At 45.0% G+C, this 25,319-nt stretch overlaps 2 protein-coding genes across 5 annotated transcripts in view; one reads left to right on the top strand and one right to left on the bottom strand.

Moving 5' to 3' along the window:
* The window catches only part of comtb (catechol-O-methyltransferase b), a 216,197-nt gene that overhangs the window by 22,791 nt on the left and 168,087 nt on the right, over positions 1 to 25,319 (bottom strand). The window lies entirely within an intron of this gene.
* The window catches only part of LOC146987226 (semaphorin-3F-like), a 56,343-nt gene that overhangs the window by 9,379 nt on the left and 21,645 nt on the right, over positions 1 to 25,319 (top strand). For all 4 annotated transcript variants that reach the window (XM_085776350.1, XM_085776348.1, XM_085776349.1 and 1 more), the window contains exons 2-3: positions 24,285 to 24,445; positions 24,814 to 24,876. In XM_085776350.1, the coding sequence (XP_085632476.1) occupies positions 24,285 to 24,445; positions 24,814 to 24,876 (224 nt within the window). The remainder of the gene's footprint in view (positions 1 to 24,284; positions 24,446 to 24,813; positions 24,877 to 25,319) is intronic.

The following is a 25,319-nucleotide window of genomic DNA, read 5'->3' as shown; positions in this document are numbered from 1 at the left end:
CAGTGAGGGATTGAGTTTCAGACCTGTCTCACTGCCGACTCTGCTAAGACTTGTAACCAGTGATGTGACCTCCTGGAGTCCCTCAGTAAATATGCCATAGCTCAGACGTTGCACTAAGTGTGACCTCAGAAAAAAAAGATTGATATAATAAATGTTGATATGCACTGAGCGTTGCAAGCACAGCTGAAATGTTGTGCAGTCTGTTGATGACCACAGCAGAAATATTGTACTTGTGAAATGGGCTGTGCATTAGGTTCTGACTTTTCTACACTTTTCTATGACAGTGAATTTCATAATGTTGAATTTAGATTAAATAAGAATGGAAGAAGCACAGCTTTTTCCAGGGAACCAGAGGAATGCACTGTATAAACAATCTTAGGAATGAATTGATTGCAGTTCACTGGCACTTAATCTGGGTTTAATGACAAGCTTGATAGTTGATAGTTGCAAAACAAGTGATTACAAAAGTTACATAAACATGATGTCATGCCAGCGATGGTGAAGTCATTTGCTGACAGTGGATTAAGTGATCAAAACCCAGAGCTATGAATGATTAGCGTGCAAGAGCCGTTCAACTGCAGCTTGTTCTGCAAATCAAATGTGTCTGGTCGTTGTTTTGCAGTGCATCAGTGCTGCACTGATTCAGATAGATCGCATATCAGAGACTGATAGAACATCTAATATGATTTGCCTTTTATAATACAGAAAAATAAAATCTGATGATATATGATGAACTGACACAGAGAAGAAAATGTCGAAAGGCAAAAACAACAATGAACAAAACAAACCCACACACATGACTTGGTGAGAAATATTTGCTTGAGCATGTTGAGAGTAAATTGCAGTGAGGGTTTCACCTAAACCTCCCATTCAAACTTATGGTTCATGTTTTTGCCTCCTTCTTCCTGCCTCCCCATCTGGTCAGTGATGAGTTCATCCTCTGTTCCACTTTGGTAAGAGTGGAAATGAGGCTGTTTGGGAAGACATACTGAAGAGTTTAGGCCATGAGAGCACTCAGGCATTAAACAATGCGTGCACTTTGATGCCTTTGTTGTGGCGTGGTTTTGAAATGCTGATTTGAAGATTTCCCCATTGCCGCCTCCTGCCTGTTGGAGGAGTAGGTGTTAATTGCAATGTGTGGGGATGGACTCATCGTTCACATCCATTGAGGCCGGGCCGGGCCGGGGCTGACCCCCCGACAGGCAGTTTTTTTGTCAACGACCTATCCTTTCAGGCCCCCCTCCTGCGGCAGCGGTGCCTCCTCTTGATTGGTGAAGGAGTGTAAAAAGAGGAACCCTGGCATGCAACTCCCCTTGTTGTTGTTGTTGTTTGGCTTCGCCCACACACTCTTCCCCCTGTGAAGGTCCTATAGCTGCAGGGGCGTTTGTGTAGGTTTGCCTCTTATTCACAGAAGTTCATTCACATTCTGGGAGACCTGGGGGTGGGCGTCAAACGGGCATCAGACCTTTTTTTTTTGTCAATGAATGCGGCGGGCAGCGTCCCGCAGGCCTTTCTCTGTGCTGCCTATAGATTCCTCAGTCCAGGTCCAAGGAGCGCCACTGTGGAGCCACAAATAAGGGAGGACAGCAGTTTAGAAAGAGGGTGAAAAATGAGGTCCTCACATGGAGGGAAAATGAAAGTCAAGAGAAGCGGAGGGGATTGTTTACATCCTCATCTTCAGCCTGGCACTTCGCCAAACCAATAGTGGGCGAAGTGTTGCAATGTGAAAGCATGGAGGATTATGAGTATCAGGGGAAATGTTTGCGAAACTATTTAGTAATGCCCTAATGTTGCTCCCTTTGTTCAATCACTCACTCCCCTTCTTTGATTCTCTGATCTCCCTGCTTGTCTGAGCGGGACGTACATGCTCCTGAGCTCTGCAAGTCCTCGTATTGTTTTGTAAATCTCTAGATGAGAGGGGGTGGTGTTACTGTGCACTAAGTCCCTGTTTGACTTCTTAACTCGGTTGCTTTTTTCCTGCTTAGCCCTTCAATGGAGGGTTAATGAATACTTTATTGCCACTTTACACTGTGTAGATCTTAGTGGTCTTATTTAATTTCCCCCCCAGGGACGTCCTGTGGCGTTTCCCAGAGTTTCGGAGCAGCCTACTTTGCATTTCCTTTCTGTGAGAAGACAAGCAAGCCCAGAGTCCAAGATGAAGCGCTCTGACAGAGGGAGGGCAAGACAGAGAAAAGAGGAAGGAGAGGCAGGCAGTGTAGGCTAGGATTTCACTCCTACTTCTTTCCCTCCGAGCTCTGAAACAGTCCAAAATCTTTCTCATGGGCTACAGTGTGGATCGGGTTTTACCCCCACTTGTCTTCTCCCACCTTTCCAGTCTTGACATGCTTATGTTTTATCTTCCAGAGTGGAAATAAAAGACAGCCAGCCAGAAAGTATGGAAGGAGTTTGTTGGATGAGCTTTCCAGGCCAGAAAGTTGCACACACAGAAAGTCAGTAACTGGAGATTGCTGGACACGTCTATATTCTGTCACTTAACTGGAGTTCAGCTCCGCTGGTGTGTAATCAGGCGGCCGTCCATACATTTGTCACCATTGCGGTTGTGTTTCTGCTGCCTTCACTGCTAAGACAAACTTCCCAACTCCTCCTCAGGTGGCTAATGACTGATATCATCACCCACCTTTGCTAGTGTTTCTCCTCTCCTGCTCATAACTCTGTCAGACGGAGCTCAGTAACGCAGCTCAACTGTGACGAGTGTTTGCTATTCTAAGGCCTGTAATTAAGTCAGTTAACCTCCCCTTTTTTTCCATCATAGTGCGCGACCAGAGAGGGGTTCCAGGGGGTCCCAGCATCCCCTTCTGTCACCCGCTGGACCCCGAGGTGAACGATGGCTTTTTAATGGAGGCCTTCCAGCAGGAAAAAAAAAAAAAACTAGGGGAACCAACTCGGGGGACTATTTAAAAGAGCGGCAAAAAGAGCAGTAATGAATAAGCAGCTCTTCCTGTTTTTCTTAAACGTGGAAGCAGCATTGAGTAAAGGTAATTGATCAGAACTAATTAGCGGTGGAGAGATAAACGATGGTTAGGTGAGATGCGTCGCTTTTAATGACACGCTGAGGGGATGGAATGCACTGAGGAATTAACTCTTCAGCGGCCGTGCAGAGGCTGCAATACAAGCCCACTGCGAAGCTCAGTCATATTTGTGTTTGTGGGTTAATCCCCAGTGCACCTCAGGACTCGGTCTGCACCAGAGTGTGTGGAAATTGTTAGTAGTTCCAACACAACCTTTATGTTGTTTATTAGCTGTGATTGGTCCTATGTAGATCAAGTCTTGCATTGGTAATAGGAAGAAAAAAAAATTTTTTTTGGATTGGACTCTAGGGGTGATGCAGCGGGTGCTTTTGGTTTTAAAGATCCAATAATAACTTGATTGATTGATTGACTTTTTTCTGATTGATCCAATTAAATATAGCAGATTTCAGGAAAACACTCAAAGAAGCCAAATTCTGCAACGTTGGTCTATGATGGTACCAGGTGGCAGGTCTTGTGGCATAGCCAATGGTGGTGACTGCTTTGCTGTGACATCACAAATTTACAGAAGTCTTGTCAGTTTGTTTAAAGGCTCAGTGTGCATTTCTCTGTTGACCAAACACTTTCAAATTATTAATACAGTACCGTACAGTGTTGTTTCATTATAAGCATGAACACTTTTATTATGTGATGAGTCTGATTGTTATGATATGCCGAAACAGGAGTGCTGTGCTGTAGATGAAGCAACAGAACAGAGAATCAACTAGGGATTCCTGCTAACTTAAACAGTGCACAGGTAGCTTTAACACAAAGACAACACAACTGCTCATATATGCAGCAACAAGTCTTTTCACAGCTGGGGCCGACCTCTGCCTTCACCATACCCACTTTAACACGTCCCCAGTTCTCTCTCTTAGCAACGTGCCTCAGCTGCTTGGCAATGGTTGCCACTTGAGATGTCAAGAAAACTCACTTTCATGTGTTAATCAGAGAGGAAGTCTGAAGCAGCTCGCTCTGAAAAGAGCTGTCACGACCGTGGACAATCACTGACACACCTGATGCTTTACCTGTCAGAGAGTTTCCTCTGCTATTTAATTCTCCTTAATAATTTGTGAGTTTATAGTGACAGATGCTTTCATGTGATATTGGATCCACGTTGAGACGCCTGTGGACATTTTCATTCCTTTTGTCTAAATGGCCTGTGTCTCTCACAAACGGCCCACTGTGAATAATGTCATACATAGTCGTCCAATTTAATTAAATGCTATTTGCACAGAGACATGCCTGCAAGTTCTCACTCTGTTTAATGTGGCACACAATTGATTGTTATCAGAAAGAAGCTGTGGAAAGTGATGCATGTTACGGACGTGAGTGCTACTGTTACATGCTCCATTTCAGTGGAACTCGAAGCAGCAGCCTTGGTTCCAACTTCATCCCTCACACGCTTGTTAGGAACAAAAAGGCCTTGAGGTTGATTGTGATAAATATCATCTGAAAAAAAAGAGTCCTTGCCAGCAATACATCATTGTTAACCTCACCGGGCCGCGCAGCTAGTCGGATATTTATGACCTATCTCTCCTGCATGTCAGGAAAAGTACTTGGCAAAACTTGCTGCAATAAAACCTTATCAGTGGAACATAGGGTAAAGTGAATATATGCGTGCACATGTAGAGATGTGTTTTAGCTCACTGTTTCCATCATAGTATGAAACTGATTGTTTCTAGATCTTTTCTTTTTCTTGTGCATAGCAGCTCAAACCTAAACCAAATGTGGTTCATTTGCTCTGTGACATGGTTTCATGTAGCCAGAGCTCCATAAAGAAACCTGAGAAAGAACTCCAAATAAAACATAGAAGAGGTAATCTAGGACCTTTAACTAATTTTGCATGTACCATTGTTTGGAACATTGTTCAAATGATGGTGTAGTTTTGTAGCTTTTTGTCAGAATTGTTGTGGCATGTAAATGTAGCTGTGTTGTTATGGATTCTTGTTCCCATACATGAAAATAAACCAGGCATTGGTGTTTGCTGTAATTGTTTCAACACATTTCGAACACATGCAATTGAATTTTCATACTGTAATGGATAACCAGCTCGGAAGTAGACACAAAGCATTAAAAATATATCCTGTTGTGTGGTTTGGAAAGAGTCAGTAATCCAATACATGGAGTACATGATTTGTAGTAAATCAGCTACAATGTGCAAAAGCTCTGGCAGGGCCCTTTAATGGTGATGCACATCAATTAATCTCCCACTGCTCCCAGTGGTGATACACTGCAGTTAATCACACTTTGTTCCCAAATATTTTCTTTGCACTGAACTCTCTCTGGCTCAGATACAAGCCATACATCTCTGATGAATGCTCCACATTCTCCAGATAAACTTGCCTGGGGAAGCAGATTACTCTGTCCTCACATGGAGACTCCAGAAGAGCTCTGTTTTGACTTGTCTTGCTTAATTGCTGCGTCAATTAAAGTGTTTTTCAGAGCCATCGTGTGGGGGGCGGGGCAGGGGCCGGGAGAATGGCGAGAGCGAGAGAGAGAAGCTCTGTCTTGTTCACAGCTTGTGCATCGCCTGCAGTGTCGATGCAGAGAAAGCGAGAGAGAGTGAGGTTGGCGAGCAGGAAAACTCTGGCGTTAGGTGTGTGTTCCTCTCCAGATCAGATTAACGTTTACTCTGAGATAGCAGTAGCTGAGACGCATCATCGACAAGATGTAGATGCCAAGTGGTGAGATAAAGCTGGAAGCCCTGTTGATTCAGTGAGGGTGGATCCACTGCCAGACAACACAGACCTGTCCACTTTGTCTGTCTGACAATAAAATGAATGGGTGACGTCACTCGAACGGGAAAGGAAGTCCTGTGGCAGTTTCCTTTTCAGTCTAACTTTGAGCCTGCTTATTGAAAATGAGGTGGGTTAATGTGAATGTTATCTCTGTTGGCTCTCTGTGTATCTACTGTGCCTCAGTGGGGCCAATGATAACATGCCGTATTAACCGCTGACACGCTGGAGCTGAGTTTTGTTCTGTTTGGCGAAGTGTAACAAATCTGTGAATGTGGTCTCCTTTGGGACGAGAAAGACATACCAAATTGACAGTTAATTGCTGGGTGCTGCAAGGCCACGCAGGGGTGTGAGAACGAGGCAGTTTCCTCCACGGTGGAGTTAGCTTTGTCTCGATTCTGGACGAACACCAGATTTCAACTTGTAGCTTTAGCCATAGCACAGACTGACCTGGTCCCTTTACATCACGACATCCTGGGGACACAAGACACCACATGGGGACAGTAAGGCCTGCAATTGGTCAGAATGTCAGACGTCAAGGTCAGATGTTTCAAGGTGATGCCATTATATTCAACCTATTCTCATGTATGTGAATATCTCAGTAACATCTCATGGACATTTCTTCAAATTTTCACTTGAATGCACAGAATGAAAGATTTTGAAGCTGCTAATAAACTCCAACTGGACTGCCAGTGCCAGGCATAAAACTGTGAGCTGATATCTTAAGTTTTTGACAGTTAACTGTGTAAAAAGACACGGGAGACAGAGGGATACGACGTGGATTACTCTCATATTCGGGAGTGAAACTAGCTGGACTCTGCTACTGTCACTCAAAAGTTGATGAAAGAATGTGAACAGTTACTGTGAGGGAGGTAATTTAAGTATTATACAGGAGTGAGGGGTCTTCTGTGATCTATTTTTGGTCTGAACACCCACAGAGGCCTTAACTCCAAAGAGAGCCCCTCAAGGTGCGTCAAAAAAGAGCATTGCCTCAAACTGGGCTGAAGTTGAGCCAACTGCAATTATCTCAGTTGCAGGGGCCCCCAGAAAGTTTCCTTTTCCTGTACATATTTATTTTGCTCTTCCTGCCCTTATTTGTCTGTCATATGTGTCTTCATGTAAAACTGGCTCAGTAATTCCCAGAGGTATGCGGTCTACACAGCAGTAAGCGTGACGGTGCCTTCACACTGAGAGAAGTTTTGGGCCTGGGATGCCTCCTCCCTGCTGGTTTCTTGTCTTTGCCATCTAGGAATTCACTCTTAACAAAAGCTGTGGTTTAGCCACTTTGCAATCCATAGCCTACTTCCAACGTCTCCCGTAGCTCATTACCTACTGGCAGAACTGCTCAAGAGGAGGGCTGCGGGGTCACAGAGTAGGATATCCTGCATGTCAGTCAAATGTCAGGGCTGTCAGGTGCGACTCGCTCTGGTAGATTTAAACCTAAGTCAGGAAAAGACTGACTGGTCATTAAAATCTTTCAGGAAGACCAAGTTTAGATTATTTTTGCCGAAGCTCAGGATATTTCCACAGCTGTCAAAACTGTCTGTATGTCTGCTGCCATGTGTGGATGTCACCTCAGGCACGACTGAGTCCAGAGAGACAGGTTTCCTCTGGGTTAATGAGGAAGAGGGGAAGATGATGTGGAGGGCAGAGATGAGTAGGGATGAGTGAGATGTGATCACTCTTCTTTTCTGTGGTTGTTTTCTTTCAGTTGACTCTCTCTCGGGGGTTGTGTCCCAGTGCTGACCCCGGGTCATATGGGATTAATATTGTAACCGGCCCATGTTTGCAGAGGAATTTGATTAAATGAACACTTTCTTTCCCCAGAGTAAATGCACTGCAGGGTTTAGGCTGGTTATAAAGGAAATGCATGCTGGGTTTACACCACCCTTCCTCTCAGTCCGATGACCCTGAGAGAATACGCTGTGAAAAACAAACAATGAAGCAAAAAGACAGTGATTGGCATTTAAAAGGTTTAAAGAAACTTCACATCTTTTACTCTAAGGACAAACACCTTCTACCTGTAACCTCAGCAGCACTGGCCGTCAGGGGAAGCCGGCTGAGTCCATCTGCTGCGGGACATGTATTGTAGTACAGTGAACTTGTTTGCTCCATTTAGACTTTTCATTTGCTCCTCTCCGCCAGGCAGCACCCCCCCCCCTTCCCCTCTCACTCCCTGCTGCGACCTGCTGTCATGCCAGCCCCAAAAGTTATAAATGACTGTGGATTTGAGAGCCTTTCATGGGTTTGTGTAGGGGCGTCCTTTTGTAAGCTTCACATGTTTGGGGTCAAAGCGAGGCTATCATGCACCCAGAAGAATTATAGATGTGTGAAGTGTGAGTTTGTTATTGAAATGATAAAAGGAAGTCCTAGGACCTAGAGGGATAGTATATCACACCACTCTTAAAAAAAACAACAACAGAGTGGTTGTTAGAGGGAGTGTGGACCTGTCAAATAAGAAGGGAGAGTGTTCGCAAAGATACATAAAGCTTTTTTTTTTTTTTTTTTCCCTCCAACCTGATTGTAGCGCAACACTACTGGAGAGCAACAGCGCTGACCTCTAAGTGCACTCAGTCTCCCTGAGAGATTGCAGCCTGTGACAGACCGTGATGCTGCCCCATTAGCTGAGATAAGGCCCGGGCAGGGATTGAGAAGCTCAGATCAATGAGTCATTATGGGGAGTGCAGGGCTCTGGCAAACGCAAACGCTGCCAGAGCGGGATGCTTACAGTTGTGGCTTAGCGGCAGCGCTGCCCAGCAATCCCTCAGCTGCTTCCCACCAACCTGCGGCGAGGCCATCCCGGTAGAGAGAGCCGGCAGGATTTTCCCCGGATTAACGGTTGATTCCATGTCAAATATGCTATCCAGGAATAATGAGACAGGCCATCAACCTTTTCACCTGGTACTGCTCAGATTGCCAGAGCCAGCCAGTAGGTACATCACCTTGATGTGGTTTACTTTAAATCCCATTTATGGATTCTGCTTTTCTGTGGAATGCAGCAGTTACACATTAGGTCTCAGGTGTTCTGTCATGTGGAAGGAGGATTTAGCCTCTTTTGAAAAGAAAACGTGCTGCTGAAAGATGCTTAACAGGTGTTAAACATCTGTTAAAAGATTTATTACAACTTCAGTCTTGATTTGAGCCATTATGCCCAATAAGCTATGACAACAATACGCACATGTGGGAGTAGAAATCTGGGAAAAGGATGATATTTGTTATCTCATCATCTAATGCAGTGAGAAATATTGCTAAGAATATGTAGAAAACTGTTTTTTAAAAAAAAGAGTTAATGATACTCCCGACATTTTATAAATGTGTTGGTGCAGTTTGGTGTGGTACATACTTCGACCCCTCGCTCCTGCCATTCTCCTGCACAGACACATTAAAAATGCCCCACCTTCCCTGAGGCTCAGTGTTGTGTTTGCCTTTAATAGCCACTCCTCCTGTGTTCCTCTCTGACTACATTTTGGCTGATATTGATCAAACTTGAAAGGGGAGCCCTTAAGTGAATGTGTAAAAAGTCCTGCTAATCAATGATTGACAGTTGGTATTTCCCTCATCAAGGTCACTTTGCCAATTCTGGTGTGTGGAAGCGCTTGCAGGGCAAATCAAGTGATGAGTGAGAAGGAGAGTTGGTTTTGTCTCCTCTGATTTGGCCACGCCAGAGGGAGGTTGAGCCGAGTGAATGACTTTCAATCAGAGTGGTGCTTCAGCTCCAAGAGCAGGACAGAAAAGAGCTGAAAGAAGAAGCAGGGAGAAATCGATCTGTGTGTGTGACAAGCATATCTGCACCCAGCCAGACATAATGCTGCTGGAACGAGCCGTTGCAGCTCCCACACTTCAGCTGGGACACAATCATAGTGCTGTGAATGAGTAAATCACACGTTTAAATGTGTTATTCTGAGCCATTTGATTCTTGTAATATATACACATTGTTGAAAAGATGACATACAGCCTTGTAAGCCAAGACAACCTGTAGAGTTGAATTTCACCCCCAGAAGTTCCTACATGCTGCTGTTTAACCTGGTTACACCTGAATTCACTAAATACATTTTGACAAGCTCATTTCCTTCAAACTTGTTTGAATTAAAGCCGGCCACTAAATGAGGTCCTGCTGGGCTGTCAGCGAAAGGTAAGACCCATCAAGTTCACTGCTTAGCTCCTTGCTTTAGATTACAAGTCTGTGTTATTCCTGGTGCGGGCGAGCAGCACGGTTTAGTTCGTGAAGGTCTCACCTACTCAGATTAATTCCTTTTGGCTGGGAATGTGAGAAAATAGGAGAAGTGTCCCCTGATCTAGAAAGCATATTGCCGGGAGTTTGGAAAGAAATTAGGTGTTTATGGGTCGGGTAGGAAGAGGCCATGCTGAGGGGGATAGAGCGAAGAAATCGAGGATGCTTTGGCTGTGTGTCTCTCTTTTTCTCTCTGAGGGCTGAGGTTTTGGTCGGTATTGCCAAAGCAAACATCTCCATATTCCACCTCACAGGAAACAATACGAACCTTTCACACACTTCTTGCTTTCTGTACCTTCCATCTGGAGTTACCTCATTCCTACATAGGGTGCCTTGCTGGCTTTTGTATGTGTAGGAGCCACTGCGAAGCACACTTTCAATTTGTATCCATTACAGCATTGTTGTAGTTCATAATTACGCTGTGTTTACCTTTCTCCAGCTGCCCCATGTCTAAACCCGCCACGAGTCACACTTGTTGTGTGCGAGGCACTTCGCTCGCGTGTGCATATGTGCATGCTACGCATATTATCTGTACATGTGTGAGAGAGGCAGAGGGATGAGGTCCACGAAGGCATGCACACTCACATGTCTCTCTCACCCACTCTGTCCGCTTCTCTCTCTATCCATCTCCTGCGGTTATCAGGCTGATTTTATCACCGTGTTAGCTGCAGGGAGATTACCAGTGACAAACTGGGATGGCTAAATCGGCTTGGTAAACTCGTTGACCCTGCAAACCACCACCACCACCACCACCCCCCCACCCCCGAGCCACTATCTCCTTAACACCACCTTACATGGGCATGGAGCGTGGTCTGCCAAAATAACAGTCTCAACACAGATAATGCTCTAAGGATTTTTCGAGGTAGAAACTGAAGATGGTAAAAACAGAATCAGGCCAAGGTACACGGACACTAATCCAGTGCAAAAGTCGTCTGTTAATTAGAGTTGGTGGCTACTAAAGATAGGCACTAAGGTAAAAATAAATGCTTGACTTTGTTTTTACAACTGAAACAGAACTTTACAGAACAAAACAGAAACATAAATGTGAGCTGGGGACAACCTCTCCCACCGGATTGATTCCTTGCGTCTTAAGGGAACCTATTATCTCGTTCTGACTCAGAAAGAGGATAAGAGTGCAGAGCCTTAGAAGGCCCCTTAAAACTACCATGGTTTACAAACGGTGGGCTTATAACATCAGAGAGCAGGATGCAATCTGTGACTGCTGCTCTTTCCTGGTATCCTGGGATCCTCCTCAGTGGCTGCAATATACGACCTCAGGAAAGGGTCACGTTGTTTGCCTGAACAGATCAGAACCAGTTTGACTGACGTGTTAGAAATGAAATAGAGGCACAGCATCATTTTAATGAGGCATTCGTAGTGGAAAGTAGTTGTGATGAAAAGCGACAGCAGTGGTTGTGTCAAGAAGGAAAGAGAGAGCTGGAGAGGAGCACAAACCGTGGCTCCTTTCTTACCTCAGCACATCTGGCTGATCAGAGCATGAAGTGGGCTTTAATGTTGTTTTGTCTTGGAAAGTTACAGAAATTGACCCCCTTCACCCTCCCCACGCGCTAATCCGACCATGGAAAGGTGTGGGAGGGAACGGGGATTCAGAAGTAATTTGACCATTCGACAAGTATCTGAAGGAAGCAGCTTTGGCCCTGTGACTCTAGACTGTTCCCATGGGAGCACGTGGTCGGGGTGCAGCCCCTGTAGGGCTTTTCCTGGCTGATGGGCCCAGTGAGGCAGCGGCGGCCGAAAACACAAAGCTGTTTGTAAAAGACTAATCGCCTTCATTTCAGATGAGCGCCTTTCGAAAAGAGAAAGGAAGTGACGAAGCAAAAATTCAGTGATGCCGCCGACATGTATGTGGAAGAGTGGGATTTGTCCTCTAATCCCACTTCCTGTCCCCAAGCCCTGGGAATCAGCGGCACATCGGAACTCAGCTGATCAAAGAGAGTATGGAGAGAGGAGGCATATCCCATCAGCCACCTGCTTCCATCAACACCATCAGCCTCATGACAGATGATAGGCAAAGAAACAAATCAAATGGTCAATAAAAGGCTTTCCTGCCTCAACCCACGACTTCTTTTCTTAACTCAGCCCCCCCAAGGAACAGGAAGATAAGCGCTGAGGTGGCACTGCATTTACTTATGCAGGGTGAAGGAGCAGCGGGAGTCTGGTGGGAGGAAGAGACCTGGAGCAGAGCCACAATGGCTGCTGTCACAGTCTGTCCTGCCTTCCTGTCATTCTCAGGAAGGGGCTAGAACAACTGGCCTCCCACACTGTGACCCCACACTGGCTTAACAAATAAGGCATTCATAAGCCCTGAGCATGATAGTGGTCACTGGTGTCACATACATTAGGATGCCTTATCCTGTGTCTGTTCACATGTAAATCCTCCACAGGCCTGTCAGGATGCACCTAAGAGTCATGCAGATGTATTGTCACATTGAGACATTTTTCAGCGCTGCCTGACATAGTTTTCACATCACTGGTGGATTCCCACTGGCAAGAAAACCTTTTCTTTTTAAACGCTCTGTTTTCAAGGAGGATGTTGCTCCATTGATACAAATAAAACTGTGGGTTACTTTCCTCCACTGGATGGAAACTCCTTGGAAATGCTTCATGGGGAGACTGCAGAGGATGCTGAGTTACATTTCCAGAGCACAGCATGGAAAACAGTTGACATGAAGTCAATAGCAAAAAAGAGAGAGAAATGAAAAACCTCAGCTTGAAGTCAGCCCATGGCAGCATAGACTTGACTTTTTGATTCCTTTTGATGTCATTTGTTGTTCTGTCACACCAGAAATATCACACGGCTCGCCATTTAATCATATTTATGAGATGCAGTGTCATTCATGGTGAAAAGTAAATATTTTTTAATGGAAACCCCTGAGCAGATCCGTACAAAGATGACAGATCCGCTGTAGTGCAAGCTATTAAAAATCACTTTCTAGCTGAAATTTGACAGCAGCTTTCAGCACATTTGAATGCAGCTGAAGCTAAAGGCTCAGTGTTTGTGGTATTAAGTGCTGCGAGAGAGTGGATTAATTCAGATTTAACAATATAATAGCATTTTTATAATAATCAATCATATCTGACAAACTGGTTTTATAAAATGGTTTAAAATATGGGAAAATTAAAAGAAAATAAGAAAAAAGAACATATTTGAGGTAAATAAATTTGCCATCAAATCTGTGGCTTGTGATACAACGAAATGTAAAAACAAAAAAAAGTTATGATGTTTTCTGCCACAATCCAAAAAACAGTTGTAGTAATTTAAAATCTCCTGATAATTATTTTATGTGCCAGACTTTACAGGGTTAATGAGTGAGTGCCCATTAACACTCTTCAAGGCTACCTCCCATTCCTGTACATGTCTTAGCTCTGTTTCTGGTTAAGCACAGCAGCAGGGTCTCCGTATATTCTTTAACATTCCTATAGAGCCTCTGTTTAAGACCTCTCCACTTTCACTGGCTTTAACATTAGCAGAGAGAGAGTGAGAGAGATCCATCTTCATTACAACAAGGCTGTTCTGCTCTCATAGCTGACTGTTTCTCCCAGGTGCACAAGCCCTCTGGAACCAGACAGCAAAACCAGAGACGGCAGAGCGCGTCTGTGCCTCCTGAGTGTGTCTTGTATGTGTGGATTATGGTCTGATATGAAGCTGAGACATACCAGGCTAAGATAAGGGAGGACCGAAGGTAACAGGGCTGAGTCAGACCTTTTGTATTTCTTCTCTGCGGGAGTTGCTCCTCATTGTCCTTCTGCTAATTCTGCAGCACTGCATCTTTCTTCTTCTGATGCAAACAGTGGAGCTCATGCTTGTCTGCTGCTACCTCCTCTGGTTTCTGCACTAAATCAGCATTAAAATGAATTTACCGTGCTAAATGCATTCAGGAAACCAGAGGTATGTGCATAGCTGTGGCGAGACAGATACCATATAACCGTGATTCATTGGTTTACAGGGTGTAGTAATTCATAGACGCGGTGCATGTAGATCTCTGCTGAGCTGGAACTCGGGGCTGGGAAGTGTTAGAGTGATGGCAGAGAGGTTGTAACCCTCAGCCCAGCAAGTCATTTTCAACATACACTCTCCCTCTCTCTTTTACCCCCGATGACCACAGGCTCATTGCAATTCTGGACAGGCCATTCAGTAATGCCACTTTACCCCAGGCAATCCCTGGTTCCTGATTCTACTCAGGCTGAGGAGAGATAACCCTGACCCTGAGCTAATCCCAGATTAAACCAGAACGTAAAGAACTGCCACTGCTGCCTGGTGACCTCTGACCTCCTCATGTCTCCTGGCTCAGGCTGCAGCAACCCTGCTGACCAGCAGGCTTTATCTAAGCGCAGACCAGAGCAGGTTAGGGTGTTTGTACAATTCAGAATAATCCAAAGAGGTTCACGCTCAGGTTGCTCCAGACGGGGGCAGAAACCTGTAATTTTTTTTTGGTAGAGTTTCCTGTGACTGAAAAAAAGAGGAACTGACTCACAGCAGCCGTTAATATGTGCAGGAGCTGACATGTGGGATGAGAACGAGGCAAGATGTGTCACTGTTGAGCAGGAGACTGTTAATAAAACACATGTCCATTAAAACAGAGCCCTGTTTGTGCAGATGTGTGCGATTAGATCAAGACTCTCTTGGGAGGATCTCCTTCCCTACTAGTTCTCCACATTTCACATCCTCCTCAGCTGGACCTCCACCTCCATACATTTGCATCGAGAGAAAAAAGGTGCTGGTTTGTTTGGAGAGAGAATGAGATGCAGCTCCAGCAGCACATAGTACTGACTTAAAATGCATTAGTGGTTCTGGTCTGAGGTCTATGGTGTACAGGTCTGAGAGAACAGACTTAAGTTTTGGTCACAAATTCTTCGTCACCCCTTGTATGTGTTTTTAAATTGATTGTGTACCACGGCACATCTGTCAGCTGTTACAAGAATTTAGATGAAAAGGAGACAAATGCGTACCTCCCCCTCCTCACCCCTCACCCACACCCCCTCTCTGCCTGTCCATCAGCATGCTGGGCTTGGCAGGCAACAGGAGAGGGGCTTAGGTGATGGGAGCCAGAGGCCCTGTGATAAGGCCATCTCTCCGCATGAGAGCTCATCAGAGCTGACAGTGAATACAAATTGGTGCCATTAGTGAGGGGTAGGTGGGTGGATGGAGGAGGGGGCGTGGCAATACAGTGGCTCCTAATTATAGAGTGGCGGAGCCCCCCAGGTCGGCAGGGGATTGGCTGGATAAAGGCGGGGTAACTATGTGGCGATGGCGCTGAACAGCAAGGTGTCGGGTCTCGCAGTGACACAGACAGGAGCATCATGTGGATACTGAGGTCAGAAGTTGTTGTTAATGCTGTGTGATAATGGGAGCATGTTTAATGTGTATCCATTGTGATGGATCACACTCGACATATGTTGAGACAACAGGGGGTCACACCTTCTCCCCAGTGAGGCTGCTCGCAGCAACACATTACAAACATCTTGCTGCGACCGGCCAAGTAGCAGCACTTTACTGTGGTAAAACCTGGCAGGGAGTCAAATCAAGGTCACTGTTGTCTGTTTTAAGTATTTTTTAATAATCTGAATTTGATGTTGTGCCAGACAGGGGAGGCACATTTGATCATGGTTATCATTGCTTTATTATTAGCAAAGTGCAACGTACCAGGTGTTTCCAGTGTCCAGTGCGACCAATCACATCCATTTAATACATTAGGAAAACACAGTTTGTCTCCATAAACCAGGTGACTCAGGACAAAGATCTGAAGTGAGAGTAGAGAAAAAGACCATAGCTTGAGATGAAATTAGATGACTACAAACAAGAGGAGTCTGTGCAGTATTTGCTTCAATGTGTCAATATCCAATGGTCAGAAAAACTGACACTGGAACTGGGAAAAATCAATGTTTAGAAATTGTGCCTGAACACATGAATTGGCTGCAGAGGTAAAAAAAAAAAAAAAACGATTCAAAATTTCTAAAGGTATTCATTTTTCATCTTCATAGGATCACTTATTCTACTTTTCACATTTCAACACAGTGAATGATTTTGTAAACGCCTTTTTTTTTTTTTACAGAAATCACCTCTGCGTTCAGATTTGGTTGAGTGACATCTCACATTTATTAGCTTGTTTCAAGCATACCCAGTCAAATCATTCAGTGAAATAATAATGACTTATAACAGGTCCTACTAGTTCTTACAAGTGATGATGATCCCTGCCAGGTTCATTTGAAAGTTTGAGGTAAAATGATGGTGAAAGAAATTGTTTGTGTTGCAGTGGTTGTGTTTGAGGCAGGTGTTTGCACAGGCGAGCTGTTATGTCTGTGTTTTCTCTCCTAGCAGCAAGCTGCAGCGCCCAGCTCTCCACCGGCACACATACAGAGGACACAGCCAAGCTTGACCACGTCTCCGAGAGCACATCACAAAAGATTAGCAGTGGGTCAGATCATATCTCTGGATCCTGCGCCCTTGCATATTTGTTATCTGCTGAATGACGCGTCCTATCTGATGTGACACAGTGGCCGAGCCGCTGACCGCTTTTATTATCCTCCGTCCCACAGAGTGACTAAGCCGAGGCGAGCAGCTGCTGCGTTCGCATGCTGTTATCGTTCCTTTTCATTTAGCAGCACAGCTAACCTCATACCCACCATCCAGTAATCACACAGGCATTCTTTAACAACTGTGTCACTTCTCTGCTGGCTTTGAAGCGTGCAGCTTACACAAACCCAAATAACTCATGTAAATGTTTGACATGAAGACAAGTTGTGTTGAAAGGGGCTGTTGAAGGAGGGTGAGGGAAGTCGCTGTGGGCCCGAGGAGGCACTGATTAGTGGTGACTCTGTTAACAAGAAAGCAGCACAGGTGCCAGTTCAAGCCATCCAGCTTCCACACACTTGTCCAAATGCAAGAACGGGCTTCTTTAATCTCTATCTCCATCGTGTTTGTGAGCTTCAGTGATTGCCCCCATACTCGGCACTTCCTTATCCCACAGATACAGGAAATCACTGTTAGAAAGTTGTGCTAGATTAAGATAAGAGCGAGAGCCACAGCTGCTCTCAGATACAGGCATCTGGATGAAAGCCAACCCCATTCCTACTGTGTAGATTCAGTAAAACCTTTGACTTTTCTCATAAACTAAGTGTATACAAAGAAGCCATGTGAAAAATTGTCATGTTTTGTGAAATGTACACAGAAAAAGCTGCTGTACAAGAAGATACTTGCACTGTTTGGGTCCTTTTTTAACAGCTTTGTCCAGACACTTTGGAGGAAGGTGCAAATTCATTAACACCCAACAGTTAAATATCACACAGAAAGTCAGTATTTAAACATGCAAATTGCAACTTAAAGAGCTGATTGCTAAAATATATATATATAGATTTATTTGCTGTAACTAAGTAGTAATTTTCCAGACTCATTGCAATTGGACCGACACATCACCCACAGATAAGCCAAGGATATTCTCTGACTGCCAACGACTGGCATGCTTGCGGTAGCAAAGTCAATAGAAATGTGCTGAAGCAACATTACAGTAGGATGAAGACAGATTGGCACATTTCTCCCAGATAACACAGCAGACAGCAGCTGTCCATGTGCTCACTCCCACACTGATTGTCAGGTTCATCTCCACTTTCTTGGCAAACGTTACAAAAAACAAAGGAAAATGCGGCCAAGAGAATAAATACAGCTTCACATACACAACCTGTGTGTCGGCAAGTAAGTGCATGCACTGATCTGATACCACATCATTTTTAGTTAATGTTACAGTCTCACAACAGTTTCAAAGAAATCAATCACTTCTTTGGCGGTTTAAAGTAGTAGCCTACACAGGATGTTGGCAAAAGGCAAAAAAGGCAGCAAGCCTTTAATTTTGAGGGGTGGCTATAGTGCTGCAAGTGTTATTTATTTATTATTGACAGTTAAATAGAATAATAAAAGAAAGATTCTATGGTATTCATGTATCTGTCATGTTTTACCAACATTTTACCTGAGCCACGCTATACAACACTGATATCATATATCAATCAGGGTTAGTACTGTACATCTCTCATACTGGCACATGGACACAGTCTGTCTGGTGATGCTCAACATGTCAAGTCAGTCTCTTAACCTGTGACTCTGTTGCCTGTGGTTTCTCAACTCATTACTGCACCTCGTTAAAAGTTGACCCAACTGCCAACTAGACAACCGTTGCAATTATCCAGCGAAAAGTCTCTGAGGCTGGTTTGTGCGACGCTCCATCACTGCAGTTGAAATGAAACGTGTCTTCTGAAGAGTAATACTGGAGTTTTCCTCCTCCTGCATTGACAGCATTCAAAATATTTGGCCAGGATTCCTGACAAGTGCAGCCTTTGATGTGTGAGAGCATGCCACCTCTCCCGCCCCCTCTTAAACACCCTAATTATCACTCCTGCCACTTCGGTGTGTGTGTGAACTAACACACCTCTTTCTGGCGGGTTGGAAACTGCCTCGGGACGCTGCTCAGGTAGTGCAGCTTGTTTGTGTAATGTGCCAGGGGCTGACGGGGTATTTCTGTCACTGTCTTCCACTACCTCAGAAGACTGAATCAAACCTTATTAATACCACATTTCCAATTTAGTGTCAAATAGGTCATAGCTTGTGTGTCTAAGCAGTGACACTTCCCTTTTGATCTCGCTGTGAACCTTGGAGAAGAGGACGGGCTGATGCGGTGGCTGCAGTTTCTAATTATCAGCCACACGTTCCACAAGGGAAAACCACAGACCCGTGAAGTGAGCAGGTGATTGCTACACACTTCGCTCCACATTGCTCATCGCTTCCCTTCCTGTTGTCAGTGTCAAAGCAGCAGACCGCAAACTTTTGTCTCTTCCCATCACCATCCCCCCAGTCTCCTCTTAAACTTCAGCAGTGCTCTACAGGGAGCAGTCCAGGCTTCAAGCAGCAACACGCTCCGCGCTGTCACTGGCAGTGGCCTGCACTTTTAATTCACCCAATCTGAAACCGGAGAAATATGCGGCAGGGTGGAACACCCATATCAGTGTCGTGCAGCGAGTGTGCGCCGCGCTCTTGAGTGCCAGGATGTATATTTACTCCCTCTTAATTCTGTTCTCTCTTCGATGTTTTGTTTAAACACGCACTCTGGAGTTTTCCGTGATCCAATCACTTAGCCGATGCTTCTTGTGAATTTGCCAGGAAAAGTTATGAGCGGGGTGGGCTGTGTACTGTTAAGTCACCCTGGATGCCGTAATCGTTCCTTAATGAGAGGAAGTTCTAATGTTACTTAAGCACACGGCAGAGGAGGATGCATTAACAGCTGAATATGATACATAAAAACCAGTCTCCTCTTTCCCTTGTGTCACAGTATGGTGGGAAATCATCGCCAATATAAGACGGCGTTAGGGCTTTCTTCTTTCTGGGGATGTGATCTTGAGAGTGCACCACATGCCAGTGAACTTTTCCTGTCCAAACATATTTCCAAAGTAAACTTGGCCCGTTGGCTATTAATTTAAGATGGAGAGATATGCTATAACATGCAGGCCTGCAGCCCCGGAGATCACCGTCAGCAGCCAAGTATTCTCTTAGGAGGAGGAGGAGGAGGAGGGCACGCTCAGTCTGACAGTGAGGCATGTCTCTCCTCTATGTTACTATACCTCATATAACCAGGCTGGCTTACAAGAATACGTTCTTATTTATAATGGTCTGAGGAAGGAGCTGCAGTAGGATAGTGGACCACATCCAGCACTTCCTAGAACAAACACTTTATTGTACTACCAGGCCAGTGACCAGCTCCACTGCAGCAGCTGAGGCTTTAGCATGAAACACTGCTGCACAGATCTGCACGAGAACATTGTTGCATTCACCAGAGCAGTCTCACACAGCAAATGAAGAGGTCAGTCTTGAGGAATAAATCTACTGCAGTGCAATAAAAAAAATGCATAGGCTAATAAAATAAAATAAACCATCTGTGTACTTTTTGCTATTTGGCTGCTTGTTTTACTGTTGGCCCGGCTTCAGTGCTACTGGATATACTTCACTGCTCAGGCAATCAGTATCTGTTCATGCAAAGGCTGTTATTTGTTGCTTAAGTTTTGCAGTCATGCATGCGAGCAGAGATAGCTCCAAGTCTCAGCCTCAAACTGGTAGCAGTTTAAATGCTGCAGGTAATAAAGGTGTGTGTGAGGATTAAGGGCTATTTAAACAGTTTATATCTGTGGAGAGTCTCATAAGAATCGCCTGGAAACGTGTGTGTACGTCACATTTGTATATGTGCGCCAAAGTTTGATACTGAGATTGATCTTGAAAATGTCCACGATCAACTCTCCAAGTGAATTATAGAGCTCATGAAATTTTACTGACTGAAATACTTTGAGTATATGGACCCATGCTACGTTGTAAGCTAACAGAATGATAGATAGCTGCTCATCGGCCAAATTTAGACCATATGTCTCTATCATAGGATCTCTGTCATGTGTGACGTGATTGGAAAAAACTATTCAAAGTAAGATAGCAGCATGGCAAAGGAGAAGCTGGATCCAAATAAAGACTTTATGTCAGAAGGCTGGCAGTGGGTTTGGCTACACACGGTCAGATAGCAGAGTTATCTGAACGCTTTGCCAGGTGACAGGTAATAAGATAAATCTATTAAATTATGGTAATGTTTCACAAAGGTTGGTACAACCCCTAAAGACCCCAAAACATGAACAGTTTCAACCTACCAGCTGGAAATACAGTATGTAGGAGCAACTGATGGAAAGAGATGATTTTGTAGGATCTGGTATAGTTTAAAGCTGTGGACAATACTAAATAATCTGATCTGTGAGAGGTTGGGAAGGTTTGAATAGGAAATGTCTCAACTCAAGGACATCTAGATGACAAGAAGTAACAATAACTTTTTAAGTGTTCTAAGTGGAGTAAAGTACACAGATACAAATTATAACTTAACATTGAAGTTAAGTATAGCAGTCGTCTTCCACAACAGATTGTTGTGTCCTCCCTGCACATCTTGAGAGGAGCTGTGTGGGTCTGTGTGATCTGAAACATTTAGCATTTGTCCGTGATGCGACCATTAAACTGGAGCGTGTTGAGGACTCATCTTACTCAGCTCCCTTGTCCCCAAACACTGGCACAAACCTTTTCTTGCAGCCTGAGCAGAAAGTTGACTTGTGGGAACCGGCAGTGGGCCGTGTCGGCCAACAGCACCTTGAGATACCGAGAGAGGAGAGGATTGTCTGAGTTCAGCAGACTGAGGAGAATGGACCGGATCACCTCTCACTAGTGGGCTCATAGTTCCGAGCTCCTAGTCCTGTGTAATTGCTTTATTTTCTGTACACGATTACACGTGCACTGCTGCGCACATGAATGACAAAGCTGACCACTGACCGCCTGTTACTTCTGTGCAAGTGTGGGCGTGCTGGCATAAGAAAGTACCTGAATGACTTAAGAGAGAGACACTGAGTGCGAGGATCAGGTTCCCTCACCAGCTTACTTTCACCTCTAATAGAGCCATTGCCATTCCACTGGGGAGGGAGCTGTGCGGTCCCGAAACAAAGCCGCCGCTGTGTGTGTGTGCAGACCCCCCAGAGTGAACCTAAACCATACGCGCAGTAATGGGCTACTTTAAGAGTTTGTCTGGCTCTAATAGACACACTCATACACTGCTCCCAGCCTCTAAATCTCCGGGATAAGTCTGTGTGTGTGCAGAAAATGCTGTCATGCCCTAATGTGGTTCACAAAGAGCACAGTAGCTCAGCCTCTCTGAGCCTTTCCTGTTTGAAAATGTAATCTCCTGCAGCGGGTTTGTAGCATGTAGTGAAGGATTTTTGTTTTTGTTCGTTTAGCGTAGTAAAATCATCTTTTTTGACTCACTTTAATACAACCACACATATTTCTCTTCATCTCTTCTCAATATATACAACACTAGAGCCTCAGCATCATCCGGGAGCAGCTCAAGTCTCTCTGATTGTGACTGTACGTTTGCCCGGCACTGGTCTCGGTCCAGAGACCTGCTGGGCTTGTTTCCACAGTCTGCCTGACCTCCAGAGCGACATAGCAGCCGAGCTCAGTCTGCTGCTATTATACGTCCCTCCATCAACATTTCATATGAGCACAATGCCGTGTGGCCCTGCCTGAGGCGAAGGTTGACTTTGGGACTGAGCTGAGAAAGGCTGACAGAATAAGGAAATGATGTAGAGTAGGTGGAACGCCTGTGCACTTTTATTTTTCATTTCAGCAGTTTCATACTGAGGGTATCAGAAGGCCCAGTGGCATTTAAGCTTTGGCGTGAGCTCCAAATGTAAATCCTATGCAGCAATACCACTACAAAGCCCCCGAAGAGCCTTTAACAGTTTAAGATACTTGAGCTCTGATTCAGTCAGGCATAATGAAAGAGCAAGGGGAATTCTGCAGGTGTGATTGCTCCAACAACACCAGCGCCTAACAGGCATATCCCTCTGTGATGTTGCCTACATTACAATTAGATACGGTGGATAAGGTGCGAGGAAAGACGAGTCATTAAGAGTTCATGACACAGAGCCGTGGTTTTGCAGCGATGTAGGATTTGGACATGCTGAGTAGTACATCCACACCAGACTGTGTGTGTGTGTATTATCAAATGATTGTGAGATTAGATTACATGTGTTTGTTTCTTGACGTGCAGCTCTGTATGGGGTGTGCTGTTGCTACGCACTGTTCACATTCCCACCTCAGCTGACAGACGGTCCCATCAAGCCTCTCTCTCGCTCTGACAACAAACACACACTGAGGAGTCGCTGACAACCTGCTTCAGGAAGGGCTTCGACTGGCCCTCGGAATGTGTGTGTGTGTGTGTGTGCATGTGTGTGTGTACAATTTGTCCTTATCCGGTCCTGTGTGTTTCACTCTATCCACACACACACACACATAAACACAGCTAGAGTGTATTGGGACTCATCATTCAACTTAAGTCTCCAACAAAAATAATCACAGGGTCTGACCACATGTTGCAGCTCCTCTGTGCAAAGCTCTGACAGCTGTCAATCACTCTGCTGACCTGTAAACATTCCTGCGGTGGGCACAGTTATTAAATCAAACTGTACAAATATAGCAAATCTAATGCTATTAATCTTTGCTTATTGACGTAACCCAGCGTTAAATTTAGATCTGGCTGGAAAGACTGGTAATATCAGATTCCATAGACTGTTTAAAAAGGTCTCTATTTTAAGTTCCCAATGGTGGACATGTTGATGGCTTTGCATGCTTTGGTGTCCAGACCTCTTCCTCAGAACCACCCAACAACCTCACAGGAATCTTTCTCAGTCACTTCAAACGCAGTGAATAAAGATTCAAGGTTTTTTTTTTTTTTTTTGTCGACTGTCCAAAACATTTTGTCTTGAAAGGACTAGTCCCACGCTGACGATGTTTCACACTTCCTTCCTTTAATCACACACTGGCACACCTCTGCTCCGATATGTCATATGTAAACAGCCAAAACAAAGCAAACTGTATCTGACAGTCTATCCTCTGGTTTCTCTCCACCACATTTTGGCTGTTAAATCAACACAAAGCTCAAAGTGCAGTTCCCTGTTTCAGCTCTCTGTGGTCTGCTGGGCGTAGAGTAAAGCTAAACAGTGAGACAGGGACTTTCCTGCTGTTTGACTGAAACCTCAGTGTTTGTCCAACAATATGTGAGCGCCACCCTTTAATGCCTCTCCCCTATAGATAGTGAAGGAGTGTGTTTGTCTATGGCGTGGCATGGGGCATGTGCTGTCTTAGCGGTGGCCTCTCTGCCCTGCCTGCACATGGTTGCTGAACCAAGACGAACATATCAAACAAACACTCCAACACGGAGCAGGAGGAAGATTGGGTTACTCTCGACATGAGGTGACGTGTCGAGTGCATTGTGTTACCGAAGGCGCGCACTCCTCTGACCTTCAGTGTGGCATCCAAACAGGGGTGCAGGGGTTTAAATCCACCTAACCTCAGTATATCCTCTGTCCCCTATCCTATATACAGAGAATGTCATAGCAAACTGTCAAACTTTTTTTTTCTTTCTGACTGCTGCCTGGAAGTCATGGAGAGCCGATGATGAGAGACTTTCTAGATCTTCTGATCCACTCAGGCGGTATTAAGCCATCAACACAGCGTGACAGACACTCAGTAGCACTTGTCTCTAATGTGCAGTGTTAAGTTACAACAGTGTTGGTGGAAAACCATCAGATAGCTCCGCACGGGTATGCAGGAAGAATGTGTCAGTTGCGCATGCATGCATATGTGGGCGAAAATGTGCATGTGCACCGCAGCTGTCATTAATGGATATGTTTGTGTCTCCGTCCAAACAGAGCTGAGATCCACCGGTACGGCTCATCACTTCGCCTACCTCCTCAACACGTCCGACTACCGGATCCTGCGTATGGACGAAGACCACGACCGCATGTACGTTGGCAGCAAGGACCACATCCTGTCCCTGGATCTCCATGACATCAACAAGGACCCGCATATCGTAAGACCCATTCCCACTCTCTGACTCCCCCCTTTACTTCAAGCTCTGGCCTCTTAAATGGGCTGTTACACTGGGATGAAGCAAACGCCTTTACCTCAGTGCTTACAGCAGCTCCCCCAGGGCAAAATGTTCTGTTCTATTGCCCCATTGACAGCAGCCATTTTGGTTAGCTCACGTTCATTTTCTGCCCGAGTGAAGCTTTTTTTCGGTCATTAAAACTGTAATTGGGTTATGACAATTCTAACAGGACTAATATTAGCCTGGGTGGATTTCCTTTTTGCAATCGTACCTCCTAAATCTCATAAATAGCGCTGATGTGAAACAGGTTGGATTGTAGCTATAAAATGTGCTCTGTTTCCCGCTCGCAGATCCACTGGCCAGTGTCCGAACGGAGAAGGATGGAGTGCCTTGTGAGTGGGAAAGATGCCAATGTAAGTACGCGTGTTGACAGCACGTACGGCCTCAGCAGGGTCGTTCAGCTGAGATGATATCCATCAATTTGATGGCTTGGAAGAAATTAAATATGTAGTTTTTGAAATGAATTGCTTTCAAAGAATATAGCCACTTCCATTGTGCCCGAAGGTCTTTGCTCAAGAAACCTGTATAAACAGCACTCACCTGTGGGGTTCATACTTGGCCCAGTAAAAACGCTGGTTCCCCTCTGTCTGGCCAAACAGACAGGAATTGATGGAGGCAGAGAAGCCCAGACAATCTCACCAGCCTCCTCTCTGCCAGGCCAGGGTGGGGCGCACAACACCACTGGCTGGTAGTTTGATATATTGTCCCAGTATATTTAGAAGCAGTAATACTGGTATGTTTTTATAAATGAGAGTCACTCAGCCTTAGCGTTCGGTAAATCTGCAGGAGGTGTACC

This window comes from Trachurus japonicus, chromosome 5 (assembly GCF_045865225.1).
Source record: "Trachurus japonicus isolate A0001 chromosome 5, Traja_1.0".
NCBI lineage: Eukaryota > Metazoa > Chordata > Actinopteri > Carangiformes > Carangidae > Trachurus > Trachurus japonicus.
Note: the sequence above shows the minus strand (reverse complement) of the source record. Positions and strands in the feature narration are given on the sequence as shown.